This window comes from Arvicola amphibius, chromosome 9, assembly GCF_903992535.2.
Source record: "Arvicola amphibius chromosome 9, mArvAmp1.2, whole genome shotgun sequence".
NCBI classification, from domain to species: Eukaryota; Metazoa; Chordata; class Mammalia; order Rodentia; family Cricetidae; genus Arvicola; species Arvicola amphibius.
In genome coordinates this window covers 116,255,520-116,282,982 of record NC_052055.2, presented here as the reverse complement: position 1 = coordinate 116,282,982, position 27,463 = coordinate 116,255,520, and the positions used below count along the sequence as shown (strand labels likewise).

General features: G+C 49.3%; 1 protein-coding gene across 1 annotated transcript; it reads right to left on the bottom strand.

Moving 5' to 3' along the window:
* Positions 1-2,688: 2,688 nt before the first annotated feature.
* On the bottom strand, positions 2,689-26,520 carry Lss (lanosterol synthase). Its single transcript, XM_038341757.1, has 22 exons — positions 26,454-26,520; positions 26,105-26,273; positions 23,991-24,129; positions 22,632-22,740; positions 21,960-22,081; positions 19,289-19,385; positions 18,000-18,135; positions 17,382-17,490; positions 16,845-16,963; positions 16,044-16,141; positions 15,375-15,402; positions 14,073-14,129; positions 13,421-13,492; positions 12,620-12,670; positions 11,959-12,108; positions 11,307-11,403; positions 10,843-10,948; positions 7,975-8,040; positions 7,266-7,346; positions 6,299-6,469; positions 5,079-5,157; positions 2,689-4,556 (listed from the first exon to the last, which is right to left on the bottom strand). Exons 1-22 carry the CDS (start codon positions 26,465-26,467, stop codon positions 4,425-4,427), a joined length of 2,202 nt encoding a protein of 733 aa, XP_038197685.1. The 5' UTR covers positions 26,468-26,520; the 3' UTR covers positions 2,689-4,424.
* Between the last annotated feature and the right edge of the window lie 943 nt (positions 26,521-27,463).

Below are 27,463 nucleotides of genomic sequence, written 5' to 3'. Positions count from 1 at the left end.
AGAGACCACTTACTGATCACATTATCACATTTCCCTCACGAAAAGGCTGAAGGCAGCACATTAGAGTCCTTCACACACACCAAGCACTGAGTGTTTGTCTCCATGACAACTACTTAGCAAAGTAGGGATGAGGACCTATGGACCAGAGATCACGAGACTGGCGGCTAACGTAACTGTCTAGAAACTCACCCAGGTACCATGCTTTTCCTATTGCGTACACTCAGAGACGCCAGTGGTTGCTGCCTGATCCTGCTTAATGAGAAAGAATGCTAACCAGAAAACCCCAATCCAACATCTACCAGGTCCTTCTCAGCCAATGTTGGGCTTTCCCATCAATATCTGGGGCATTCTATACAGACATTCACATGGTCCCCAGGTAAAACTCTATTCAACCCAGGCAGTCATGTTGGTATAGTATTTCAAGTACAGCAAACACAGATTTTTGTGAAGAAAAGAGATTCTAAACATTACGTGCTGGATCAATTGGTCTCTCGCCTCAGGCAAGGTCAGTGGGAACCTGAATGGAACCATTAAGGGCTTTTGGTAACCTTCAAAAACCAAGGCCAGAGAACTTAAATGCCTGGGTCAGAAACCAGGCATTCCCAGGTCCCAGGTTCTGGCATCCCAGTGCTTGAGCGGCTTCCCCTCCACTGTTGCTCCTCCTCCTCTTCTTTGTTTGGGTTTTCTTGTTGTGTTGTTGTTTTGTTTTGATTGCTTTTGTTTTCTGAGACAGGGTTTCTCTGTGTAGCTCTGGCTGTCCTGGGCTCTGTAGATCAGGCTAGCCTCAAACTTGGAGTTCTCCCTGCATCTGGCTCCCAAGTGCTGGGATTAAAGGCGTATGCCATCACTACCTGGTCCCTTCCACTAGTGTCTAACTGTGCTAAAATGCCACCTCTTTCCTAAGCAAGGAAAACACATTTAGTCACCAGCCTGTCACCATTCTATTTACTTATCATGATGCACTATCCTTTTAATATGTCTGCCACTGGACTCAGCTGTTATTCTCTTAAATTCAGTTTCACATATGTAACAGGACTAATCTGAATCACCTTTTCTTATATTTTTAATTTATTCATTATCAATTTATTATCAAGGTGTCTTGGCTGCATGCATGACTGTGTACCTCATGCACATCAGAAAAGTTGTCTTAGATCCCCTGGAACTGGAGTTATAGACAGTTGTAAGACACCATGCGGCCGGGTGGTGGTGGTGTATGCCTTTAATCCCAGCACTTGGGAGGCAGAGGCAGGCAGATCTCTGTGAGTTCAAGGCCAGCCTGGGCTACAAGAGCTAGTTCCAGGACAGGCTCTAGAAACTACAGGGAAACCCTGTCTCAAAAAAAAACAAAAAAAAAAGAAAGAAAAAAAGAAAGTTGGGTGTAGTGGCACAAGCTTTTAGTGCCAGCACTTGGTAGGCAGGGGTAGGTGGATCTCTGTGAGTCTGAAGTTAGCCTAATCTACAGAGTGAGTTCCAGGACAGCCAGAGCTACAGAGAGGGAGGGAGGAAGGGAGGGAGGAAGGGAGAGAGGGAAGGAAGGAAGGAAGGAAGGAAGGAAGGAAGGAAGGAAGGAAGGAGGGAGGGAGAAAAAAGAAGGAAGGAAAAGGAGGAAGGGAGGAAGAGAAGGGAGGAAAAATAATAAATCAAATCGACTAACTATATATTATGCCCAACTGCGCTCTATGCACTACCATTCAGTTCGTGAGCCTCGGGCAAGGGGCTGGAGGTTGAAAGATACAAAGACACACAGAGACACGGACCTCTAGTCACTAGTAAAGAAGCCCTTTATTGAACAGCACCACGGAGGCTTATATACCCAACACAGTCAGGTGGGCCAACAGGTGAAAACCTCCTCCCCTGATCCTCAAGGCAAGGCAACACATGCTCAGGAAGCAGAGCTGGTAAACAACTTTGACACAGCTTTCAGTAACTCAAATCAGAAGGCCAAGTGAAGGTCACTACACTAGCAGGGAAGAATAGCCGGAGGCCAGGACTCCAAATGGTCCCAACATATTACCATATAACTGTATTTGCTAAAATAGAGATAAATAAAAAAATCAGCATACAGGCCAGGCGGTGGTGGTGCACACCTTCAATCCCAGCACTCGGGAGGCAGAGGCAGGAGGATCTCTGTGAGTTTGAGACCAGCCTGGTCTACAAGAGCTAGTTCCAGACAGGCCCCAAAGCTACAGAGAAACCCTGTCTTGGAGAAAAAAAATCAGCATACAGCAAACATTTATTTAAAAAAGAAGTTCTCATCAACTCCTTCAGCAGGCATGTAGCACATTATAATCCCAGTACTCAGTACTCAGGAGACAGAGGCAAGAGGACTGCCCTCAAGCTTGAGGCCATCCTAGACTACATGGTGAATATCATGTCACAGTGAAAGCTTTCATGAGGGAAAAACAGTCAACATTTTCTACTAAAGAACATGTTAGAAAAGGATGTTGAGGTTCCCATCACAGGGAACACAGGGACTCTACTACGACTCCACAGGAAAAGCTTCCAGCAGATTCTAAAGTTGTTCCTTACAAGTTAAAACTTCAAGAATCTTCAAGGACTTCTGAACTGTAATCTGGTGAGTGTCCCCCGCCAACTCTCTAAACTGGGACTGGTAATCATGTGCACCCTACTGACAGCTCCACAGCAGGACTGGTCTGCAGGACAAGACAAGCATTACGCACTACAGTGTATGTTCATCAGCAGTCTGTTTATTAAGAGAATTGGTCCTGTAAGTATTTCGTACAGTGATCTGGAATTCCGAGGGACAGTTGCTGCTGCTAGGGGCAGATCTAGTGATTCACTATCCATCTGCTCTGCTGCTGGCAGAGGCAGAGAGACTGTGCAGGCAACAGCACAGGTTGTGATCCACGTGAGGAGAGCCTGAGGAGTCACAGCACAGCTGGCAGTGGTGGGAGCTGGGCAGGAGGCAAGTGGCACAAAGCCTTGGGGAATCTGCACCATGGCAGAAGGTCGGCCTAGAAGATCCTGGGCAGGGAAACCAGATCTGATAGCTCTCTGCTTGTCTGCGGGAAGACCATGGGCCAGGGAGAGGGTGGAGTCACCACCAGTCCAGAATGTAATAGAGGTAGAAAGCATTAGATTGAGAAGGCACCAGGCTGGACCCTGCTCACCATGGTCAGGGAGAAAAGTAGTGACTTCGAGGAGAAATTATTACTTTATCAACTCCAAACTCTGCCTGCATGTTGGCCAGACACAGAGTCAGAAATCAGAAATTCAGAGCTCACCCCCAAGAAGCATCACCCCAGAAATCTGGCCCTCACTTGAACTCAAAGCACAGTTGGCAAAAGGGTTCATAATGGCTTTTGGGTGTCACAGATGTTGTCCTGGGTCCCAGGAGGGCCACGACTGCCTGGCTAAGTGGGTCTAAGAGGTGAGCTGGATGTCATCAGCTGTCCTTGCTACAGTGTTGTCCCAGTATGAACACCATAACCACTATCTACACTACCCTTTTCATTCTATGTGTGGCTTCCCACATGTGCCTCTATCTCAACAAGATGACTGGAGAGCAGAACTCGTACCCCAGAAAACATGCAATGTGTACATGCTTACAATCTAGGGGCAGAATAGGATGCTGCATCTACCTCTATGCCATACAGCCTCAGGACACTCCAGGATGAAATGCCTGGGGGTTTGTTGTTTTGTTTTTAATATTTTATTTTCGAGATTTATTTTTACCTTATGTGTATGGGTGTTAGGCCTGCATGTATGTTTATGCACCATGTGTGCAGTGCCCACAGAGGCCAGAAGAAGGCATTGGATCCCCAGGGAACTGGAGTTAAAGAAGGTTGTTAGTCACCAGTGGGTGCTGAGAATCAAACCCAGGTCCTCTGAAAGAGCAGTCAATGTTCTTTACTGTTAGGCTATCATTCCAGTCCCAAAATGTCTGTTTATTAAGGGAGTCGGTGGTCATTTAAATCACTTTTAGTGACATTTTTAGTATAAAGCGAGTTCGTATTTCCTTTCTGGAAAACTAGTATTTCAAGACCAACAGCCACTGCTCAGGACACAGTAAAGTAGGGCCCCGCCTCATTCCCGACTGAGCCTTTCTCTGAGTATACCAGCACCATTGGGTTGCCAGAACTCTGCCAGGCCAGCAAACAGGAGTCTAGTCAGAGGCCCATTGCACAGCAGACAAGGGAGGAGGTGAAGAAGCCAGCTGCTCCTCTCACACGGAAGTCACTGGTCATAAAAACTCTAGTCTCACTCATTCAAGAAGGATGTACCCACGAGCTGTAGGGTACAGTGTGGTTCCCTTTCTCATGGAATCTAGTTTCAGAACTAAACATATACTGACAAGTGCCTAGAGACACTAACCCGACCCTATCCCCAGCTTCATGTCTACAGAAATAGACAACAAGGCCCAAAGCAGGGATAAGAAGGCCAGCTGCAGCATAGACATGCATTCAAAGGTGGCCGCCGAGGGTATTATCAGGGTATAGGCTGGAGAAGCGGCCCAGGGCCCAGATGGGGAAGATGTTCCTGTAACTTGTGTAGCTAATGGCACAGGACTTGTTGAAGACTCCAGAGATGTTCTCCTGGAAGAACACAGAAAAATGAACAGTTAAGGAGCCTGTCCCTAGATGGCGGTCCTGACTATTGAATTTCCCAGCCCCAGAGCAAGTTTGGCGAGAGCTTGGGGAGAGTTGATGAACCAAAGACAGGCAACCAAAGGCAGGAAGCACAGGTCCCAGCTCAGAGACTAGAGCTTGAAGGAAACAATTCTTCCTTGGAATAGTGGTCTCCAAAATTCTGGTAACCACAAGGACAGACGGAAACCCATCTGCACGTCTGGTCAGTGAAGGTACGATGGTAAAGCCAAGGTTCTGGAGGAAACATCAACTATTCAGTCCCCTCCCCAGCCAGTGCCCTTACAGATAGCAAAATGTGCTCAATATCTCAAGACCCAGCAACACATCCCAGACCTCCAACAGGACCAGCCTCTGGCCGACAGTGCACACATCCCAGATCCCCAAAGCACCCTAGGAGGAACGTGGGCACAGCAAAGGGGACAAGCTGGAAAGTGACGCTGGGACCACTGTCGCATGGTCCTCGCACACCTGAGGCCAGTCTCCATTGGGGAACTGCTTCTCCAGCAGACATCTGATTCCTCTCTCCTGAGCAGCGATGTTGGGATGCCTGAGGGGCAAGAAGACAGGCTTGAACGAACCCAGCATGTGGCATCAACATACATCTAAGGGGGACAAACATTCCCCAAATACTATGCTGATGATAGAGACACCTTAACAACCAGAACACGAGACTCCTACTGCAATCTTCCCAGGAGCCCTGAGAAGCAGGGCAGGTGCAAGCACGGGGACGGACAGTGAGCAGAGTAGGCATGAGGCTTGTCTTCCTCTCCGTGGGCATCTTATCAGTACCGTGTGCCAGCCATGTCAGCATGTCAACCGTGTCTTCTATGGATAGAATCAAGTATATCCTCTAACATGGCTGGCACACGGTACTGATAAGATGCCCACGGAGAGGAAGACAAGCCTCATGCCTACTCTGCTCACTGGAAACCACAGAAGTTATGTGCTCTGATGCACTCGCTGGCAAAAGTGAGCCATCAGAAGGACTAAGAGTCTGAGAGAAGCCAGGCCAGCAGTGGGGGACTGACTGGGAGCAGACTGATGACTATCCTGCTCACGGGGTCCCTGTCTACACTGACTAAGGGGATTTCAGGAAGATCTCCAAATGGTTCCAAGTGTACTGTGGCAACTTAGGTTAAGACAGCACATACAAATTTATTTGTGTGTGTGTGTGTATGTCTGTGTGCATGTATTCCTATACCTACGTGAACACATACATATACCTAAAAATGTATACACACAAGTGCATACACATACATGTGTGTACCTGTGTACACGAGTGCAACACATGTGACTCAGTATGAGCTACGGACACAGAAAGACCAAAAGCAGCTCCTAACACGGAGGCAGTGTTCCCCACATTGGAAAGCAGCTTCCCCACCACAGCCACCTCATTCATTTCCTTTGGGCCCCAGCTTCTCTTGCCCTGCCAACAGGCACTGACTATGAATAGATAAATAGACCATAGAGAGGTTAAGTCTCTCTAAAGGGAACCACTCAGCCAGACAGGCTGCCACTTAGCCTAGGAATAGGGTGTGGCTTCTGAAGCTGCCTCTATCCACAGTAACGGAGGGATAATGGCTCAGTCCTGTGGCTCCTTTCATCTCTTCACACATCTATACACCCTAGGCCACCTCCTCAAAGTCCAGCACCCCTAGTATGCCCACCATGGGTCCCATCGCCCTTACCGCACAGCCATCAGGCCCATCAGGGCCCAGCATGTACTGTGGACCTGGGACCTGGCACTCTGCACATAACGCCGTTGTTCACACGACTCGAAGTCCTCCCCCCAGCCTCCATCTGCCATCTGCTGGGACAGGAGGAAGTTGCAGGCCCGAGACACTTCTGCACACGCAGTCCTGCAGAGAGGAAGAGATTTGAGACACCATGTCTTGGGAGGATCTAAGCTGTCTACACCCTGCTACTCTGACAGGCTGCCTTGGGTCAGGGGATGTACATGTCTCACAGGGCTGCTGGGCACAGAGAAAACCACTCTGCAGCTACAGGGATATGCAAGCTGACTATGTGGGCACATGGAAACAGACCCAGGGTCCCTGGGCCACATCTGGCTTAGTACAACTTCCCTACTCCAAACCCACTAGGTCTAGAAGCATCGGCTAAGCAGTCAGAGGCAGGGCCTGAACCAAGCCCTCTTCCTGAGTTCCTGAGTGAGACCCAAGTACTTCCTCACTCAGGATGAGAGACAAAGATTTGTAAGACTCTGAGGTAACACCTAGCCAAGGCTTATGAACCAAGAAAATAAGTACTCAGAACTCCCTTCTTATGAAACAGTGATCTTCACTCATTGTTTTAAAATATTAATCAAATATTAAAGGAAAAAAAACAAGCAAAACATTACTGGGCTGGTTTTCCTGTCAACTGAACACAGTCACCTGGGAAGAGGCCATCAACTGAAGATGTGGGAAGGCCCAGCCCAGAGTGAGAGAAGTGAGTAGGATTTTTCTCAAGGTTTCTGCTCCAGGCCCTGCCCTGACATCCCTCAGTGATGGACTATGACCTAGAAGTTTAAACCTAAAGTAAGCCCTTTCTTCCCCAAGGTGCTTCTGGCCAGTGCTGCATCACAGCACTAAGACAGGCCAGAACAATTATCATGGCAATGCCCTCGCTTGACGTCAGTCTGAGAGCTACACTTACCCATCTTGGTAGGTATGCCCCATGCAAGCGAAAGCTTCCAGGCCAAACCAGGTGCCATAGGTGAAACAAACCCCCCAAGAGCTAGAGAGAGACAAAAGAGAAAGTCAGACTTGGTCTTCATTCCAAGCGAGAGTACAGATACTCTACCCAGGTATGGGACAACCTCAAGCAGAGAGGGCAGAACTGGGATGGAGCCAGGTAGTACAACCATACATTCCCAGCACTGGCTGAGACAGGGGATTGCTAATTTAAAGACAGCCTGAGATACACAGGCAAGATCCTGTCTCACAAAACAGAAGAGTAAGAGACATACAGAAGAGGGCGGAGGGTTGGGAAGGGACTTTGGCAGCTAAGAGCAGCATTCACACACGTTCCATACACTGCAAGTGTGAATGCTGTTTCGAGAGGCGCCGCTCACCCAGCTCAACCACTGCTCCTCCACTCAAGACACAAAAGCACTGCTGATGACACAAGGAGGAGGCCATCGTGTTCAGGCCACAGGGCCCTCCCAGCATGCAGCCCAACTGCTCCCTCAACACAAGCTCTCGACTAAGGGAAGGCCGAGCATCAGTCAGGGAATATGACCAGTCAGGAAGTCCCTCTTCCTGAGCCCTCCAGGACAAAAGCAGCAAGGGCAGACTCCCAACCCCATGTACATGTCACCACCTCCCACCAACCCCTCTGCAGGTGAGCCCAGGTGCCTACTCACCCCTCCCAGGAGCCATCAGCTCTCTGTATCTTTCGGCAGAACTCCAGGCCTTGCTCGAGGGTCTCCCTGCAACACATAGCAGTTAGCCCAATGAACACTGCAGGCAGAATCAATGCCTTCCCCAACCGCACCTACACAATGGTCTCAGAAAGGTGAGAATGGCCTCTCCCCTTCAAACAGATCAAAACAAATGTTCAAAAATGAAAAAAAAAGAAATGGTCAGGCAGTGGTGGTGCACACCTTTAATCCCAGTACTCAGGAGGCAGACGCAGGTAGATCTCTGTGAGTTCAAGGCTAGCCTGGTCTACAAGAGCTAGTTCCAGGACAGGCTCCAAAGCTACAGAGAAACCCTGTCTCGAAAAACCAAAAACAAAGATAAACTAATGTAGCTATAGGACACTAAAGGGGCAAACAGACTGTCAAAGTTCAGAAGAAACACAAAGGAAAATGGCTTTTGGAGACAAGGACCACATGAGAAGTAGCACTGAAAACTACCAAAGCCACTGCCAATGACAGTAGTGTCAGGGGCCAAACAAATCCTGTAAAATGAGCTAGATAAAACCACCACCACCAACAAAGTGTTTTGGGCTGCTCACTTGAGATGGAGCCTGGTGCCCACCTGAGATGGAGTCTGGTCCCTTGCATCATTTACAGAGGCTTTCATTTGTCAGAAAATTCTTTAGGCCGTCAATTTTCATGACCTGGTGTGGTCTAGCCCTGAGGGTGCTTCTCCATTTATTCCATTTCAGGCCAGACCTTGCCTTAATTTTCTCATCTCCTCCTGCACAGGCCTTGGCTACCACATTGCATTTCCTAGCGCTCTTTCTCCTCTTCACAGTGTCCATTTGTATTTCTGCCCCCGCTTACTCCTGTCCCCTGTGCACCTGCATACAGCAACTACTATCACACATTTACTCCTGTCCCCTGTGCACCTGCGTACAGCAACTACTATCACACACTTACTCCTGTCCCCTGTGCACCTGCGTACAGCAACTACTATCACACATTTACTCCTGTCCCCTGTGCACCTGCGTACAGCAACTACTATCACACATTTACTCCTGTCACCTGTGCACCTGCGTACAGCAACTACTATCACACATTTAACCTCAGGCTAGTTCTTAGGAGAGGGCAGAAATTAGCTACTATTGCCAAAACATCACAAGAACGGTCTCTAGCCCAGCTGCTGATATTGTCCCAGATGGAACCCCGAGCTGGGCCTCGGCGGTCTGCACAGTTCCCAGCACTTCCGTGCTCCTACGAGTATGGTCCATTGAGCTCTGAGTACAGCGCTCAACCACTTCTCTAGACCAAAGTTAAAAATCCTTCCACGTTCCTCCCCAAAAAATGTGGTTAGGTCTGTCACAGCAATCTTTCCTGGTGCCAGCTCCTATACTGGTTACTTTCTACTGCTGTGATGAGACACCATGACAAAGGCAACTAATAAAAGAGAGTTCAGTTAGGCTCACAGTCTCAGGCAGTGAGACAGAGGCACTGGACTCATGTTCCGTGGGGACAAATGAGATCAGTCTGAATGTTACTAACTGAGCCATCCCTCCCAGCCTAATCTCTTTCATGTGTATTGTTCTATCATTTATGTTTTTTGTGAATTGTCTCAATGCTAGGAGTGGGCTTCTAGGGCGACCTCCCTAGAAGCTGTTAGCCAAGCCCCTCACACCATAAGGCTATTGCCACTGTTCTTGGCTATAAAACCAAACCAGATAGTTCTTAGTGTTAAAGACACCATAAGCTTTGGAAAAATTAGGCTAAGACAAAAGTAGAAAATCCTTCCCTGCTTGCTGGCTTTCATAATACTGGAAGATAGCATGCAGGCTTTTGGGGCATAACCAAGGGTCCAGGTCAGCTATGAGGCCTGCTTGCTACAGGTAAGACACGCCCACTAACACAATAGTAACACTGCAGTGTTGCTGCCTTCTGCTGCAATGTAACTCACATGTGATATTGTAAGCCAAGGCAAAGCTCCTGGTTAGAAAAAATCATGGACCCCAATAAGGAGTCCATTGCTATTGTTTTATTAAATGGATATGATATGCCTATCAAATTTCCTTCTAAATGTGTGCTTACACCCTTACATTACTGCTGCCTTCAGTCTTCATCAGCAATAAAAGGAGACATTAATAATGAGAGGTATATCACAAAGAGTCATAACTAGCTACGCCTCTGAGATCAACAAACTGTTGCTATGTCATAGTGGCCCAATAGTGAACCACAGACGGAGAGAAATGAACAGCTGTACCAACCCCTCCAAGATGCAAGAAACATCACAAACAACGTGGATCAAAAGAATGCAAGAACCAGAGGAAGGGAGGAACTGTAGTGTGGTTACTTCCATGGAAGTGAAACATTCCCTGCATATCTGTGTAACAGTGAAAGAACCAACGTATATCCACAGGGGGACTCCATTAAGGCGGGTTCAAAGTGAGCAATAAGAATCTGTGACTGAGAAGACAGGAAGGCAGTCCCTTAATGGAATGATAGGGGGTGTAAATCAGGTGATGGCAGGGTCTCCACATGACAGTCTCAAGAGTGTCTGACCATTCACTGGCTCTCTGTACGAAAGAACACTTAGCACTTATTTACCTGGACACTGATGGCAAAGTTAGGTATGTATGCTCATTTGAAACATGTTCAAGAAGATGGGGAAAATAACCCATTCTTGTGTTACAGTTGTATTGTCTTCCCCAGACCAACACACACACACACACACACGCACTCACAGACTTACACAGACTCACATATTCTTGATGGATCTGTAGGCACCTGAAACTGTCCCTCTGTTTACTCCAGCCACTATCCTGTGAGAAGTCACGGCCTACTGTCTGAGAACACTGCCCTCGCCTTCCTTACCTGATCTCTACTGCCCTGTGGTCTGGATAGTGCTCATGGAAATGCTTCAGAGACTGCATCACTGCTGAGGTACACTCTACATATGTGTAGTCAATCATGATGTCTCCTAGAAAGGGAAAGGAGGAGGCACCTGAGCTCCACTATGGCCCAGGGCCCATAGTTCAGGCCAAGAATGTGGTGAGCACATGCTGAAGCATGCAGGACTTACACCTAGATGTGACCCCAAGGTCAACCTGGGCAGTGTGGCTACAGTGAGTACGATGGGCAGAGACCTGCACCCTGTGCTCTGTCGATAAGCAGGAGAGCGGAAACCTAGCATAAGGTCTCCATGGCCCGAGACAGAACCACAGCCATTCATCAAGAATACAGATATTCCATACTCTGAGGCCCAAAGAGGGCTCTGCATGGACCTGTCACCATGCCAGGCCTGGCCTATGCACCAAACTGCTAGTCAACACACTCACCGAAGACCTCTGAGGGGTTCAGCAACTCCAGCAAATGCCCCCCACGCTTGGTCTCGTAGGTAGCAAATCCTCCATCAGAATTCCTCATGCCCAACAACTGTAACAAGAGGGGGACGGACTGAGAACCGAGCACACAACTTACAGTATGGCTTTCCCAAAGCACCACAGGACAACCTATAGGACGGGAGCGAGGGAGAAGACGCCAGTTTTCATGCTGAGCCCTTAGGTGTTCAATGCAGCTGCTATGCACAATATCTGGAGACATATTCCAATGTCAAGCCAATGCAGATCTCCATAGTAAAGCATACACAGAAAATTCACACAGAAATGAACAGACATTTCCAACTTTCCTCTGGATACCACCAGGCCTTCCAAATGAGACCTGCAGAAATCTCAGCACAGATATGAGAAGTTCCTGAGCTGTAGAGCCAAGAAGACAAGCCCCAGGGACCATACAGCCTCCTTGTAACTTCTGGGACGGTCTAGGCACCATCTCTTATAGCACAGGGCTCTATATACACACCCAGCCAATGTTTCTAACCCTGGGTCTATCCCAGGACTCAGTCTCAGATTCTGATGCTCCTACACCCTCACCTTGGTCTGCTAAGACAGAACCATAGAAGAGGGCATAAACACGAGGTAGGACACTCACCACAGCCACAGCGTCACAGAGCCGCTCTCGGGGGATGTGCTCGGTGATGAAGGGACACTGCTTCTGCAGGAGCAGCACGGCCTTCAAAGCCTCAGCTGTGCAGTCGGCAACGATCCAGCCACAGTCCAGTGTGCTGAAGGAGAAACCGCCCTACAGAGACAGAGTGTAAGGGTGCTCCTCCCCTGCAGAGCTGTACCAGGCAGGGCAGAGGCCTCTCCACCACACAGCGGTACCTAAACTGGGCATAGCTGAACAGGGACTATCTAGGACTTTATGCCCATCCTGACAGCCCTTGGAGCTTAGCAATAAAATGGTCTGGGACCTAAACAGCAACACAGGTGCCCTATGGACCCCGCTATGGGAGGCAGCAGCTACGGCAATGTCTCATTCCACCACCTGCAGCTAAAAGCAGGTGCTTATAGCAACGGAGGTTAATGCTGGCTCTGAATCCTTTATTCCCTCTGCCTTGATTTCAACACTCCAGCTCAGTATCTGTGTGTGCTAGACATCTGAACTGCCCTGAAGCCTGGCCACAGAGGTGTAAGCTATCTCAGGGGATGATGAATTCCTGACGTGAGGCATCTATAGAGCAAAAAGCCAGAAAGCCCTCCTCAAAGGGAAGATAGCTGGGGGTAGGCTCAGGTGGGTTGCCCACACATACCTTGCGCATCTGGCGGTAATACTTCTGATAGTCAGGAAGGTTGTCTGGGACCTGGAGAGCAGCAAGGAACACATGTGGAAAACAGAAATATGGTCAGTACAACATGGCACCCAGGAGACCCATCACCATATCACTACTAGGAAGTAAGATCATCCAGAGAGAGCTAAACAATCCACTCTCCTGCCCAGCTGCATGACTCAGGTCAACGAGAAAGCAAACAGGTCTGCAAGTGCAGCAGGGTCCACTGAGATGGGCTAAAGGCCCACTTCTCAGTGTAGGGCCCGGATCAGGCCCTGTTGTGGGAGACAGTGCTGACTCACTTCCAACAGCCCTATACGCACATGGGTAACAGCTACATGGAGGCTCCCGAGGAAGCTGTATTCTAGTGGGATCGGAGGACAGAGGGTTAGGGGTACGAGGACTCTAGGGCAGGAGGATGCCAGTGGGATCAAGGCTGGAGGCAGCTATGAAAGGCAGGGATGAGAGATACTGATATGGCTGTACTTGGTCTCAGGGAAGGCAGGCACAGGCAACTCAACGACGGCTACAATGTCAACAGGCTGTTGATCAAGGACACAACTCCTGACTGTGCCACAGGCTGGCTTTGGCCCTCTGCACACAGGAGTTTCAGCATGAAGAACAGAAATCACTGGTGGTGATGGGCTACCACGGGCCACAGCCAGAGCTACCATAGATGACTAGCAGTACCAACACGGCAAGGGCAGGGCAGAATAGGGCAGAAACAACCCAAGGAAGCCAGCTTGGGGCAGCAGGACAGATAAGGAAGGGCACGAGCCTCACCTGTGAAAGCCGCAGGAATTCGTGAGCCTTCTGCAGGCAGGGCAAAAACTCAGGTCTGTGGTGCGCACCTGCCTAGAAGACAGAATAGCATGGTTAAGCCAGTCCTCCGGTGCCCTGGCGACATCCTGCCACCCCACCCCCAGAAAATGACGCATCTTAGAGTTGTCTGGGGAAACGTTTCCTGAGGCTCTCAGCTTTAAAGACAGAAAAGACAGTGAGACACAACTAAAGACAGTAATGGACAGAAGAGACCCCCCTGGACAGTTACCAAAGTCCCACCTGTTCTGCCAGGCCTCACTTTAGGCAGCCCACCCAGGCCTATGCCCCAGTTGTGCAAAGACACCCTCAGGATTTCCCTGCTCGCATACCCACAGGCAGTGAACTTTTTCTCTAACTCACAAAGCAGCTAATGTTCTAAGAGCCTCAAGCCCACACAGCCCAGGTACCACCCTGCTCTCCACTCCCTAGGCTTATTTCCCAGTTTAGCATCCAGCTCCAGAGTGTTATCAACAGGGGATTGGGAGTCAGGCAAATGGGAAGCTCAAGGGACAGAGGCATGGAAGCAGCATTATTTTTCTCAGGGTGAATGTGTGGCTTACACACATGGGAAGTTCACATGGGGCTGCAGAGCGAAACAGAGCCGCACACATACCTCCAATAGTGCTTGGATAGCAAATGACGTGTCCCAAATCTGTGATCCATTGGTGCCCTGTTCACAAAGAACGAGCTGTCAGAGCAACCCCATCCTCTGACTCCTAGAATCCGAGGGTGTTGGAGACGTGCCCAGCTAATACCTTATCCCAGGTCTGAGCCCTGTGCACCAAAGCAGCTGACAAAGGTCAGAAAGAACCCTAAACCTTGCAGGTAGCCATGGATAACAGAGCCCTACCTGCCTCTAAAGTCCCAGCAGAACAGTACTTTCTCAGGACATACCCAGGACTACATGATCCTGTGAGGGCTCCTCAACACCCCATGACAGCAGGGTACCCCAGGCATGGGACAAGCAGGAATAAAGTTCCTCCATTCCCAAATATGCCTGAGGGGTTAGGGACCCAGCTGATACATTACTGTGGCCCTGACAGATGAGGAAGAGCCACTTCAAATCCCACCCTGGAACCCTGGACTTCTGGACAACACTCTTGGGTATCAGTGCAGGAAATGGATGACCAAATCCACAAAGGGTTTTGTTCAGCAATCTCTAAATATTTGACAGAAACCCTAGCTCCCAACACTGCAGGGTAAGTTCTCTCACAGCTCCTTGGGGGCCAAAGATCCCAGGCAAACACCTGACCAGAAAGAAGCATTTCCACTGCCCATCCTTTGGCCAGAGCCCTAGCTGACCATACACCAAGTGCTATCCCAATTTACCACTGGGTACCAAGAAAGGAACAACTTTCAGGGCCCGCCCCTCTGCCCCGGAGGCTCCTCCTGTACTGGTGGCTAGAGGGAAATCTCTAGGGTTATCCTATTAGGTGAGCACACACAGCTCCTAGTGACCTGCCAGAGGAGTTCCATGTGGTCTCACAGAGAGGCCCTTTCCCACCCAGAGCCACTTTCCCTCACAACAGCAGGAGGATGGTTCCTGGAGGGTCTGAGCCGAGTCTGGATCTGCCATGGTTTAGTCTACCCTGATGAAAGACTACAGAAGGACCTGTGAGAACAAACAGCAACCACAGAGACCAACCCCACAGACACGAGGAATAAAGGGCGATTCTGTCTCTCCTCTTTTACTACAAGAACTGTAGTGGGGATGGTTTTCCAACCCTGTCCCATTTTTGTTTTTTAATTCAGAAACAGGGTCTTTCTGTATAGCGCTGTGTGGCCCACACTCAATCGCTCTGCTTTGAGTGACGGCACTACAAGCAAGCGCCACCATGCCTGACTGTCACTTTTGGATCATCATAAATAAGCAGAGATGGTGACAGAGAGGAAGCCTCAGTTCTATAGCCCTTACCTGCATTTTCATGCCATCAAGGCCCAGCCTATGGGGATAAGAAAAGGTTACGTCAGGGACAGTGTGAAAGCTGGAATTCTAGCTGTCCATCAGGAGCCACACACAAGCAAAAGAGCGCACAGATCTCCCACCTCCCGCCATGCTGACTTCAGGGCTGTCCAGCTGGGCTCACAAGCACAAGGCCTACACCCAGCAGGAACAAGACGGGGGCTTACCCAGGGAGCTCTAGTCCATACCACGGTAAATAGAACCTTCTATGGCCAGGTCTACCTTGCTATCCTCAGCTCACACCACACCGCCGGAGAGAAGATGGCCTTTATGCGTCTAAGCCTCCCTGCTATGGTCCCTGTGACAGTTCCCACTTTGGACACAGTACAGGGCTGACAAGCCTCTTGTCCACTGGCTTTTTTCACAACAATCTATGACTGCCTGCTTCCAGGCTTCCTGGCTCTGACTCTGGGGATTAGCCATAGTTACCGCTAGGTTAAAAAAAAAATCTTCCCAAAGACAATCTAACTGGCAGTGCCCCTGATTCCATAAAATATTCTCAGAAGTGTGACACCATGGCACCCCTCCCTAGATGAGGCATAGCGGTCAGCACTAAGCTGCATGCCCATGGTCAGCACTTGGCACCACACCCCAGCCACCACTCAGTCACACTCCACTCACCAAAGGTAATCTGGGATCCTGGAAACGTGCTCCTGGAAGGCAGGGGAGGAGGGCCCATCCACTGCCCAACGAACAAGCATGTTGATGGTTTTTGAGATCTGCAGGATATGTGGGCTTCAGGACCCATGCAACTTTACCCTGGGACAGGGCCCCATCTGTTCTACTACGAGCTTCCTAAGTGTTCCCTATGCATTCATGCCCCGAGACTCAAACTAAAGGCAATGTCACTCAAGACTCTGAGTCAGCTTAGGGCATGACAAACAAGGACCAAGAGTCCACAGAGAGGGAGGAGGAAGCTCAGTTTATCCAGAGAACCTATGGGCAGCCGACCACAGTGTACTCCCCAATACTACAACCTACATCCTGATCGTCTCGCATCTATGAGGACAGTTTCCTTGCTGGGTCTCCACTAGCTCTGGTCACTATGTGCTGACTACTCAGCCTCAGGCATGTGCTCTGTAAGGTCCCAAAGCCTGTGCACAGCTGGTCAGACTAGAGGCCTGGCATCCTCAGCCAGATGGGAGAGACCAGAAGTGAACATGTGGATCCTGCTGTTTGCATTACACCCCTAGGCACCTATAACTCTTATATAAAGGGTAGAAGATGGATTTTCTAGGGTCCATCTATGAGGGAGTAAGTGGAAAAACACACCCCACTCAGCTGACCAGAAAGCTCAGAAAGTGGTCTTCCAGAAAATAGGCCTACCGCATTCCTAACTCCACACAGCCTAGCTCCTAGGGCATCTGATAGGACCTCACTGCCACCAAAGGTGCCGCAGGCACCCAGGATGGGGGCACTGACCGGGCCAATGCTGATGCATTTAGTGAAGCGGTCATCGGCAACAATATGCTCGTACAGCATTCGGATGGCCCGCTGCCGCAGGCTGGTACTATGGAAACGTTCATACAGGTTGAGGATTCCTGAAGGGGAGAAGGCATTGGGGACACTCAGCAACAGGAGAGGACAACTGGCATTCCTGGACAGGCTGTCCCCTAGTCCTACAGACAGGAATGGGTCCTACACAGTCTAGCATCTGGCCTCTCATTTCCCCGGGGATCCCTCCTCCCACTCACTCTGTTTCATCTGTGCTTCCTCCTTCCCTTCTAGGAAGGGCTGCTTCCTACCTCCCACCGTGACCCTGCCCTGCCCTACATAGGTGACCTGGCAGCAGCTGGTCTTTGCTGGGGGACAAGAGCAAGGTTATATCTTCTGAGTTTTCACTCCAGGGCCATTTATTTATTGCACTGACAGAGTGAGTCAGAGTGAATGAATTATGTGGAGGACTGACCATCATCAAACTATTAACCCAGACTCTCCCAACCCTCAGGAAGCACCTACCATACACCACATGCAGCAGCCAGCTATGTGGCGTGTATAGCTCATCCGGGGACACGTTGTTCCTCTGTGCTGGCCAATCAATGCTGGCATAATCCTCCACATAGAGCTCCTAAAGGGCAGGGGACACCTGAGTGCCTAGCAGAAGCAGCAGGCAAGCCTCCCGAACACAGAAGATGGACTAGCTCTAACCAGGAGTGATCTCTGGCTGCACATTCTCAGGGTTCTGGGTCACATCCTTTCTCAGGGGTGGAGACACCCAGAAAACCACCACTACAGGGTGTAAGGCCCAGCTAGTTCAGAGACACCAGAGCTAATCTGAGGAGCTGTCCCAGTCCAAGAGCCGAAGTCCCACTCTAGTGCAAATCCTGCTCCAAAGTCCATCTCAGGGTTCTTTCCCAAGAACAATGACTACAAGCACGGGTTAGGACTGCAGCTTGTGAACTCTCCAAGCCCCACTGTACAATGGCAGATGCCTGCCAGGCCCCTGTGAGCAGTTTATCTTTTGTTTACAGGTGAGAAGGCAGAGACTCCTCTGGACCCCAGAGTACCAAGATGCAGTTAAGCTCTAGGGACTCTGTGCCATAGGCTTACAAGGTCCCTAGAGACCATAAGGCTTACCTGGCGGAGGCTCTGAACCAGTGGGTCCTCTGAGGCACTTAGCCGAGTGGCATAGCAGTAGCTCATGGGTAGATAGACCTGCCGGCAGTGACACCAGAGAGTGGAGGGGTGTGCAGGTACCCATTCAGGAAACAACCTAGAAGAGAGCATGTGTCAGTGCGACAGGACATACGCTACACTATTAACAGCCCTGAGGTCTTGGGCTCTTCCAAGCATCAACATTTATGCTGCTGTGAGTACATCCATCCATGTGTGTGCATGCTTGCACTCTGCATTCTAATGCTAAAAGACTGTGGAGTCATATGTAAAGCTTTGCAGTGTAGGGACACAGAACAGAAGCTCTCCAGCCCCAGAGGTACTCTTTAGTACCCTATTCTAGCCTGGCAAAGCCTTCCTCTACCTGCACCTCCCCAGGCAAGCCTAGCATCTAGCTGGTAGAGCTGCCAATGAAGGACCACTGGATGTTAGCTCAATTGTAGTATACCTCCATACTTCAAGAATCAGTACAACCGCCCTGCCCCACACATGGAGAGCTCTCTCCATGCCCCTCACTGGCTCAGGCATTTGCCACGTCTTCCATTTATTCAACCAGGCTGTAAGCCAAGCCTTTTAGTCCTTGTTTCAGGACCCTGTTGTCTTCCAAGGGGTCCCTCACATCCTATCTTTCTGCATATGAAAGCTATCTACTACAGGAACCCTCAACTCTGTCTTCAATAGGACGGTAGGCTCTGCCTGAACTCTGTATAGTTCTGGAGAGCTTATCTAACCTGGGGGTAAATTTATATATGCATTATATAGAGAGCCAATGTTGTTATAAGATAGTCACAAAAAAGATAAAAATACTGACAATAGGTTTCAGTTAGTAAGGAATAGAAATTTATTCTGTTGGGTAAATATTAAAAAATAAAAAAAATTTAAAGATGCACGTGGAAGTGTTCACTGGTGAAATGATATCTAGGACTTATCAAATCAGTTAAGAAAATGAGATACAGGGATGAAGGAGGCTCTTCCTTTACTCCTAAAGATGCTCCAAATCTTTGTAATTACCAGGTATGATCTGCTGTCTATCCCCACAAAGACCAAGCCACACAATGGGTCTGGAAATAGCGTACAGGGTCCCACAGCCTGCTCCACTGCTGTGTGGTTTGACAGCTGCTCTTACCGAAAAGAGAACCCCCTTCTACCTATGTGTACAACACATGAAGGGCCTCTAGTAAGAGGCTAAATCCACCCCATTAGGTCCCATCAGTCTACTAGAAGGCAGTGTAATAGGCAGAGGGCAGGCATACCACATCTCAGGGAATAGGGTATTGAGTCCTTCCCAGCTATAAACATTCAGGATGGCCAGCCAGAACTTCCCCCAGGAGGGGATGGCCACGGCACCGCCTGGAAAGAGAACAGGAAAAAGTAGCTACTGTTATGTGGGAATAATGGCTTGAAGCTATCTCTTGTACCCTTTCTTGCATGAACTGAGGGTCAACCTGCCATGGGTCCGGTAACTCCCAGTCAGGAACAAGCATGACCAACCTTAGGAGAGCTGTTTACAGCCCTTATCCCTAAGAAGGAACACATGAAGGCAGCCACCTGTGAAGGCAGCTCAGGGAGAGAAGGAAGAGGCCAGTGCTGCGCACTATGCATTGTGTTGTGCAGCCAAGACCATGCTGCGCATCTGTGCGTTTCCACTCAGCAGACAGCCTGGCACAAGTGACTGCAGACAGTCTAGCATGCAGCCCACATTCAAAGCCACTCCTGCCCCTACCAAGCAACAGTCAGCCTTTTGTGCAGCACATGGCAATACTGACTTATACACATTTTATAAGTTCTCCTAAGTCCAAATGTGTCGAAGTTAGAAAGACTGAGAAAAGTTGCAAGCTGAAGTATGGTTCAAGCACGTCCCTCCTCCTGGTGGCCTCAGAACAAGACAGCAACAGGGAAACAGAGAAAACTTTGAGAGCACATGATCAAGACCATCAGAGGTTATGATGACTTACTTAATCACAACAGGGGCAAACACTTGAAAGGAGATTGCAGAATTTCATAAGGCACACAGAACACTTCCTCTAGCCTGAGAAGTCAGAAAGAGAGCCCGAAGGAGTGAAGTTTAAGACATACTCTAAGTGTGAAGAGGAGTTTCCAAGAAGACAGCACGGTGAAGGTGGACAGTGGGGTGAGAGGACAGAGAGCATGGGAACCTCGAGGTAGGAAACCACTTTGACCAAATCAAAGGAGACCCTTGATCATGGAGCAAAGAGCGAGACAGGAGTACAGGTCCTGAAAAGGCAGGGCTCAGGACCACATGACGAGCTGCAGACTGGTAATGCAAGACAAGCTCTGTTCTAAGAGCAGGGGGAGCCACAGAGCCTGCGAGGGTTGGAATGGTCTCCAAAGGCCACAGGTGAAGCAGTGCCTGTGAGAAGTAGTGAATGCTACTCAGTCTAGCATGCAGCCCACATTCAAAGCCACTCCTGCCCCTACCAAGCAACAGTCAGCCTTTTGTGCAGCACATGGCAATAATGGCTTTACACATTTTATAAGTTCTCCTAAGTCCAAATGTGTCGAAGTTAGAAAGACTGAGAAAAGTTGCTAGCTGAAGTATGGTTCAAGCACGTCCCTCCTCCTGGTGGCCTCAGAATAAGACAGCAACAGGGAAACAGAGAAAACTTTGAGAGCACATGATCAAGACCATCAGAGGTTATGATGACTAACCTCTAGTCTAGTTATGCTAGACTGAGTGCATGCTAGACTTGAGAAGTAGTGCCCAGGCCCAGAGATGGTGAGGAGGGATGAGCAGAGCCCTCACTGGGGATGTGCACCTGTAGCTCAGCTGCCTTCAGAAGGCCGACTCCATGAACTGTCCCACAAGTACTGTGTTAGCATAGTGCCTTTAAATCTTTACCAATTCATGAAGAAAGCAGAATATAAAATATCAAATTGTTTTGAGCTAAGGATAAACTTAACTGGTAGAATGCTTCTCTAGCAGGCACAAAGCCCTAAGTTCAAACCCCAGCACTACATACGTGAAGCATGGTCATGCATGTCTGTAACCCCAGCTCTCAGGAGGAAAAAGCAGTTAGATCAGGAGTTCAAGGCCAACCTTGGTTACAGGGTAAGTTCAAGGACTGCCTGGGCTACATGAGACCCTGCCCTCCCCAAAACAACAACAAAACCATGACAGCACTCAAGTTGTAGCTGTGCTAAGTGGGCAAAGAACTGGCCACACAAGCCTGGCATCTTGAGTGTTATCCATGAAACTCAGGTAAAGATGAAAGGAGAGAATCAACTTCACCAAGTTGTCCTCTGACCTTTCCATGTGTACTGTGACACACACACACACACACACAATACACACACGCACCTCACAAAACAAACACACACAGAAAATAATGAATTAAAAATAATAAAATTAGAGCTCAGAGGTTAAAAGCACAAACTGCAGAGGACCTGACTTCAGTCACCAGAAGCTAGCAGGTCTGTATCTCTAACTACAACTCCAGAGACTCCGACACTCTCTTCTAGCCTTCACGAGCACTGCATACACGTGGTGCACAGACACACGTGCAGGCAAAACACCCATACACATAAAAGTAAATAAGTCTCCAGCTGGGCAGTGGTGGCACACACATTTAATCCCAGCATTTGCGAAGCAGAGGCAAATGAATCTCTGAGTTTGAAACCAGCCTGGTCTACAGAGTGAGTTCCAGGACAGCCAGAGCTACACAAAGAAACCCTGACTCAAAACAAACAAACAAACAAACAAACAAACAAAAAAGAAACCCAAGAGTCTTTTAAAATAATTAAAAGGAATAATTATTATTAATGTTACTAATCATTACACAGCTCAACAGTTTCCACTTACACGTTTCTCCTAGTGTTTCAACTAGAGGTACATCTTACTAATTCCCATTTACAAGAGCTCACTGTGTCAGTATGACACAAACCCACATGCCATACAGGACATACCTTTTTTGTGAAGAATGTTCCGAGCACGTACAAGGTCAGGATCATCAGGCCCAACACCCAGGATTCTGAGAGCCACATAGTTCAGGGCGGTCCCAAACACCGTGGACTTGTCCTCAACATGCCTAATGGAAACATGAGACTGGTGGGAAAAGGGCTTCTGTCATCTGTCACTATTTCTAAGAAATAAAGTCATACTGGCAGTGAAGTCCGCCTAGAAAAGACTACTAAAATATCTCCTACTAGCCTGACAACGCAGGAAGCATTCTGTGGGAAAGTGTAGTCCACCCAGCAGAGAGAGCCAATTGCTACAAAACTAGCTGGGCAGGGCCCGCCTACCCCTCTGCTCCCAGAATGTCTACATCAGAAAAGCAGGTGGAGATTGGTCTGTGGGGCCCCTACATTTGCTGCCATCTCTGCTGCCTCCACAATTTTAAAATACCATGGCTTTAACTTGGCATGTGAGTCTCAAGACTCACAACATCAGAAGTAAAACCCTGGTCAGGCTTTGCATAGGTACCAGCTGCTCTCCTCCCGCCAGGCTTTCTCCCACCCCACCTTAGGTCCATGGTTACAGTTATCCCACTTCTCAACGGCTGCCTGGAAACCCAAGCAAGAATTACATAAAGACACATGCAAGCACACACAGGTATATATGTGCAATTGGACACTCACAGGCCCCAGCCGCCATCGGGGAGCTGCACTGATCGCAGGTACCGTATCATCTCCTCTCTGTATCCAGCTGGCAGAGGGATGTGTGACACATGGCATGTTATCAGGAGACCTGTGTGGTGAGAAGGATGTCCCACATTAGGAAGTACACTCAGCACTACTAAACCCAAGCTCTTCTTCTTAAGGACCCATCCTGACACATAACTGCCCTGTGGCTTTCCTTCCCATGCAATCTCCCAGAAAGGCCATTCTTCCTAGGCCTAATGACTTTGGAAACACCAGGAAGAATACAGTTAACACTGTCAGGTCAGGGCCTGCAAAGCCCAAGTGGTGATGCCTGGCACCCATACCACAGTCTGGGTCAGAGAAACACAGCAGAGCCTTGAAGAGGCCTCCCACAAGTGCTCTGAAGGCCTATTAAGAGCCAGTTCAAGATCAATGGGACCACAGGGAGTGACCAGGTCTTGCTTTAACATCTGCTTGGGACTGAAATACTAAAATGGCAACCCCAGATAGGATAATAGTTTTTGCTCAGATTTTAGTGTTCTGTTTTATAAAGTTTTTACATGTATGTGCCACTTTGCACATATGGGGATAGACGACACTATACAAGAACCCTTTGTCCCATGCCTGATCTTTGAGTGCACACTCCTATCTTCATCATCCACAGGGCAGCTCCATATCATATGTCCATGACATAGCATGGTATGGCATGGGAAGGGCATCATATGGCAACTACCATAGAAACAAACCCACATCCTCCTAAGAATTCAGGCTAATAAGATAGAGTTAAAACTCAATGAGGAAACGGGTCTGGATGCATGAATATGGGCTTCTTTAAAGAAACATTGCCAGGATGTGAAAAGTCTTACCTAAACGAGATCAGAGACCCACATGTTCAAACGCAATCCTGTTCCCACTCACCAACCTGGACCTATGGTTTTCCTGCCAGAACTCCCTCAGCCACCGTTTGACAGCAAGCTCACAAAGGATATTTTAGTGTTCAAACAGCACACGCATGAATACCAGTTCCTCACCAATACCCTTGCCTATCTACAGTGCCCTGGCACTGTCTAGGCCTTCTACCTAGAGTGCCATTTTGCACTGGGATTCAAGAGCACCCACCCCCTTCTCCAAGAGACCCCTTTGCTTCCATTATTAGAGCATTCGCCAATCTACCCTGGGCTAATCATGCTTTACCATCATTCCCTATCCTGGCAGTTAGATGACTGGACTACAAGGCCACCTGCCCCCAGAGCTCTTCCAATGCACTACCGGGTTTTAGCCTGCTTTACCAGTGTAGGTCAAGGCCCCACCCACCGACAATCAGGAACAGCCTTGCCCTTGATAGCATGCGCCTACCTGGCAAGAGGAAGAGGGGTCCACCATAATCACCCGCCCAGTGTCCATCCTCAGCCTGCAGCTTGGCATAAAATGTCACTCCATTCAGGGCCCCCTCGTGGGCTGTTTGAGCTTTAGGTAAGTCTTTGAAATAACTCTTCTGTAAAGGGAAAGAAAAAAAAATGAGAGTTGAGGTTGCCTGGTGCCCTGAGGAATCCTCCTCATTCACAATCCATGTCAAAATAGTGCATCTAATTTACTTTAAAACTGAATTGTTTCAATCTGAAACAAGTCTTTGATGATAAGATCAGGCCAGCAAAGTAAAAAGGCAATTCTCTGTTGTCATGATTTACTTTCCAGCCACCGATCTGCAAATTTCTTCAAAACTTGAAAACATCTTAAATAAACACAGCATAGAGCATAGGGTAGGGCATAGACGCCCAACTCATACTGAGGGGACCTTCTCAGACAGGGCCTAATAATAGTATAGCGGGATCAGCGGAGCAGGTTTTCCCAACTAATGGCCAGGACTCACAGGAAGCCTGTTAGTGGCCGGGCAGTGGTGGGGCACAACTTTAATCCCAGCACTCGGGAGGCAGAGGCAGGCAGATCTCTGTGAGTTCGAGGTTAGCCTGGTCTACAAGAACTAGTTCCAAGACAGCTAGAACTGTTAAACAAAGAAACCCTGTCTCAAAAAAAAAGAAAGAAAGAAAGAAAGAAAAGAAAAGAAAAAAGAAAAGAAGAAGCATGCTGGCTAACTGTTCTATGACTGGCTGAGTTTCATACTATGTGGACACACACAACAAGGTCAGGTCCAAGTACTTCCCCTTATAGATTGGAAGCCCTTGGTCTGGGAGTTGCCCCAGTCTGAACTCCAACTCCCAGCATGCCAAGCGCTGACCCCTCCCCTGGAGAAGGTCAGGACCACTCCCACAGGCTATTTAAGTTCGTGCTGTGGTTTTGGGTTTGCTGGGCTTTTCTCCCCACCATGCTGTCTCGGTTCACATTTACTAAACAAGTGCATTTTAATTTGGTCTAATCTGGTTTGATTGGAGTTTCTTGCGTCAACGGAGAAGCTTTTATTAAGATTAAACCAAAGAGTAAATACGAACAAAATCACACCCATCATTGTAATTCTCTTACAAATCAAAGATTTTATCAAAATAGAGTGCTCAAAATAAAATCAAATTAGGGCAACTTCTTCCACGGGTCCCTGAGATGGAGGGATTGAAGCAACAAGGCTGCTTCAATTATGTCTCTGCAAGGGGGTATGGTCCCCAAGTCACCACACTTTTCGCTGTTGTTGTTGTTTCTGTTTTGGAGATTGAACGTAGCTAAACATTCAATCACTGAGCTTCTCATCACTTCTTTTGCTTTGCTTGTTTGCTGCTGTTTTGAGATATGGTAGCCAAGCCTGACCTAGAAGTTGCTTTGTAGACCAGACTAGCCTCCAACTCAGAAACCCACCTGCCTCTGCCTCCTGAGCACTGTGGTTAAAGCCACACCCAGCTTCTTTGCGTTTTTTTTTTTTTTTTTTTTTTTTGAGACAAGGTCTAACTAAGTTGCCAAGGCATATCTCAAACACAGATCCTGCCACAGCCTCCTGTGTGGCTGGAAATACAGAAATGACCCACGCCTAGGTTCACACCGCTCTATAAAAACTGTAAGCTTCATTACTGCAAATAAATAAAACCATCACAAACCATCACACACCAAAACGAGTCAGACACAAAGTCTATTCTAACGAACTTGGCATTTGAAAAGGAAGCCATAAAGCTCAACCTTAAATTTAATACTCTCAGTACCAATGCATTTTATGCATTAATCCGCCACCCAGAACAAAAACGGCAAAACCAGCTGGCTTTACACCTTCTTTCATAAGTTGAGTCCATTATCTGCACTTCGTCCCTCCCCATCCCTTTATATTTAGCTTTTCTTTGTATTACACTACACTCACATATACTTTGTTTACTGGAGAGCTGCCTGCTTTTTGAACAAGGCTCTCTCCCGTTTCAGGGCTCTGGCGCAGGAAAGACAAGGCAGAGGCTGGTCTGTGGTCACTTCCAGGTTTGGGGTGAGATGGCGCCTGAGGATGAGGGCGGAAGATACAAAATAATCCGAATCACAACACTTACTGTGTCCAGTCCCAAAGAGTGCGCCTCCAGCCCGGTCTGTTCTCGACCGGGGTCGTCCTCCGCTTGGAAATACGTCCATGTCTGCCGACCCAGCTCGTTGCGGAGCCGCCAGCGGGTGAGGTCAGTGGCCGGCTCAGTTTTATAGGGTCCCCCTCGCCGCCGCAGACACCTGAGCGGGCCAGCGACAGTAAAGCAGGGGTCGTTAGGCTCCACCCAGGTGGAGCTGCCAGCAACCCAGGCGTGCAGAGCCACCCGCCATGCCACCCTGCTGCTGCCCGGGCACCTTCCCTGCCACCGCCCTGCTGCGTCCCTCGCAGCACCCGCGGGAGGCCCAGGGTCCGGGACTCACGTGCCCTCTGTCATGACAGCACCGCACTCTCGGCCACCGGCTTGCCAGCACCTTACCTGACTGACAGCTTAGCGCACTGCGCAGGCGCGAGCCTGGGCCGACCGGAATAGCTGGGTGGGCCGATGTTAGCGCGGCCAATCAGAGCATCACGAAGGTGAGCACGACAGCCGCACCGCAACCGCAGTGGTTGAGCGCCCGCCGCCCCACGCCGCCAGGCTCCCAGGAGGCGGGCCCCGAGGGGGCGTGAAGAGCTGGGAGGCGGGCCCTATGGGAGGGGCGTGGCCTTGAGCGACTTGCCCTGGACGTTCAGAGGGGTAGTTCTCCAGGGTGGGTGAAGAATGACCCTGCCAACACCTGCAGGAAAGAGGCCGCGGAAGTCAGGGGAGCTTCAGGAGAAGCACCGAGGAGGCTAGAATGGCCTGAGGTGAGAGCGGAATAAACTAGCGTTGATCGGTGGTCAACAGCGGCCACGCAGGCAGCCAAGGCGCCACGACAGAGGATGGGACCACCGTGGGGCAGGGGCTTTGAGTCTACGGAGTAAACTGTGAAGACGTGGTTGGGAAGAGGGCCAGGGCCGTGTTCTTGGAAACTAGCCACAGCTTCTGATAGGGACTAGGTGAAAGGCATGGTCAAAGCTGGCAAGGCAGCCTTGACTTCCTAGCTGCCAGCAGCGAGGGGAGCTCCACCTTCTTAGCCACAGAACTCAGGATACTGGGGCTTGGGGTCTCAACAGCTAAAGGGGGAGGAGGGAAGGCTTTGATTATGTTTGAACATAGGGAGAAAAGCAGGAAAGCCGGTGGTGTAAGGCAGAAACTAACAGTAAGGAACAATGTAGAAATGGAGGCGACTTGAGAAGCATTGCTGGCGTGCAGGGACAATTAGAGAACCGAAGATAGAGTGCCAAGAACCCACCGCGGCTCATTAAGGCTTCATCTGCCCTACGGAGTGCAAACCTTCTTACAAGTACCCAAACCAGATAGCCTCGTGCACCCAGCCCTCCAACCGCTGCC

Bases quoted from the DNA above. Each gene is read 5' to 3' on its own strand.
- Lss (XM_038341757.1), bottom strand. The intron at 22,082-22,631 runs GTGAGTGTCCAA...TGTTTCCATTAG, and splicing joins CCCGATGGCGGCTGGGGCCT to GCATGTTGAGGACAAGTCCA. The intron at 19,386-21,959 runs GTATGTCCTGTA...TTCTCTTTCCAG, and splicing joins GAACATTCTTCACAAAAAAG to GCGGTGCCGTGGCCATCCCC.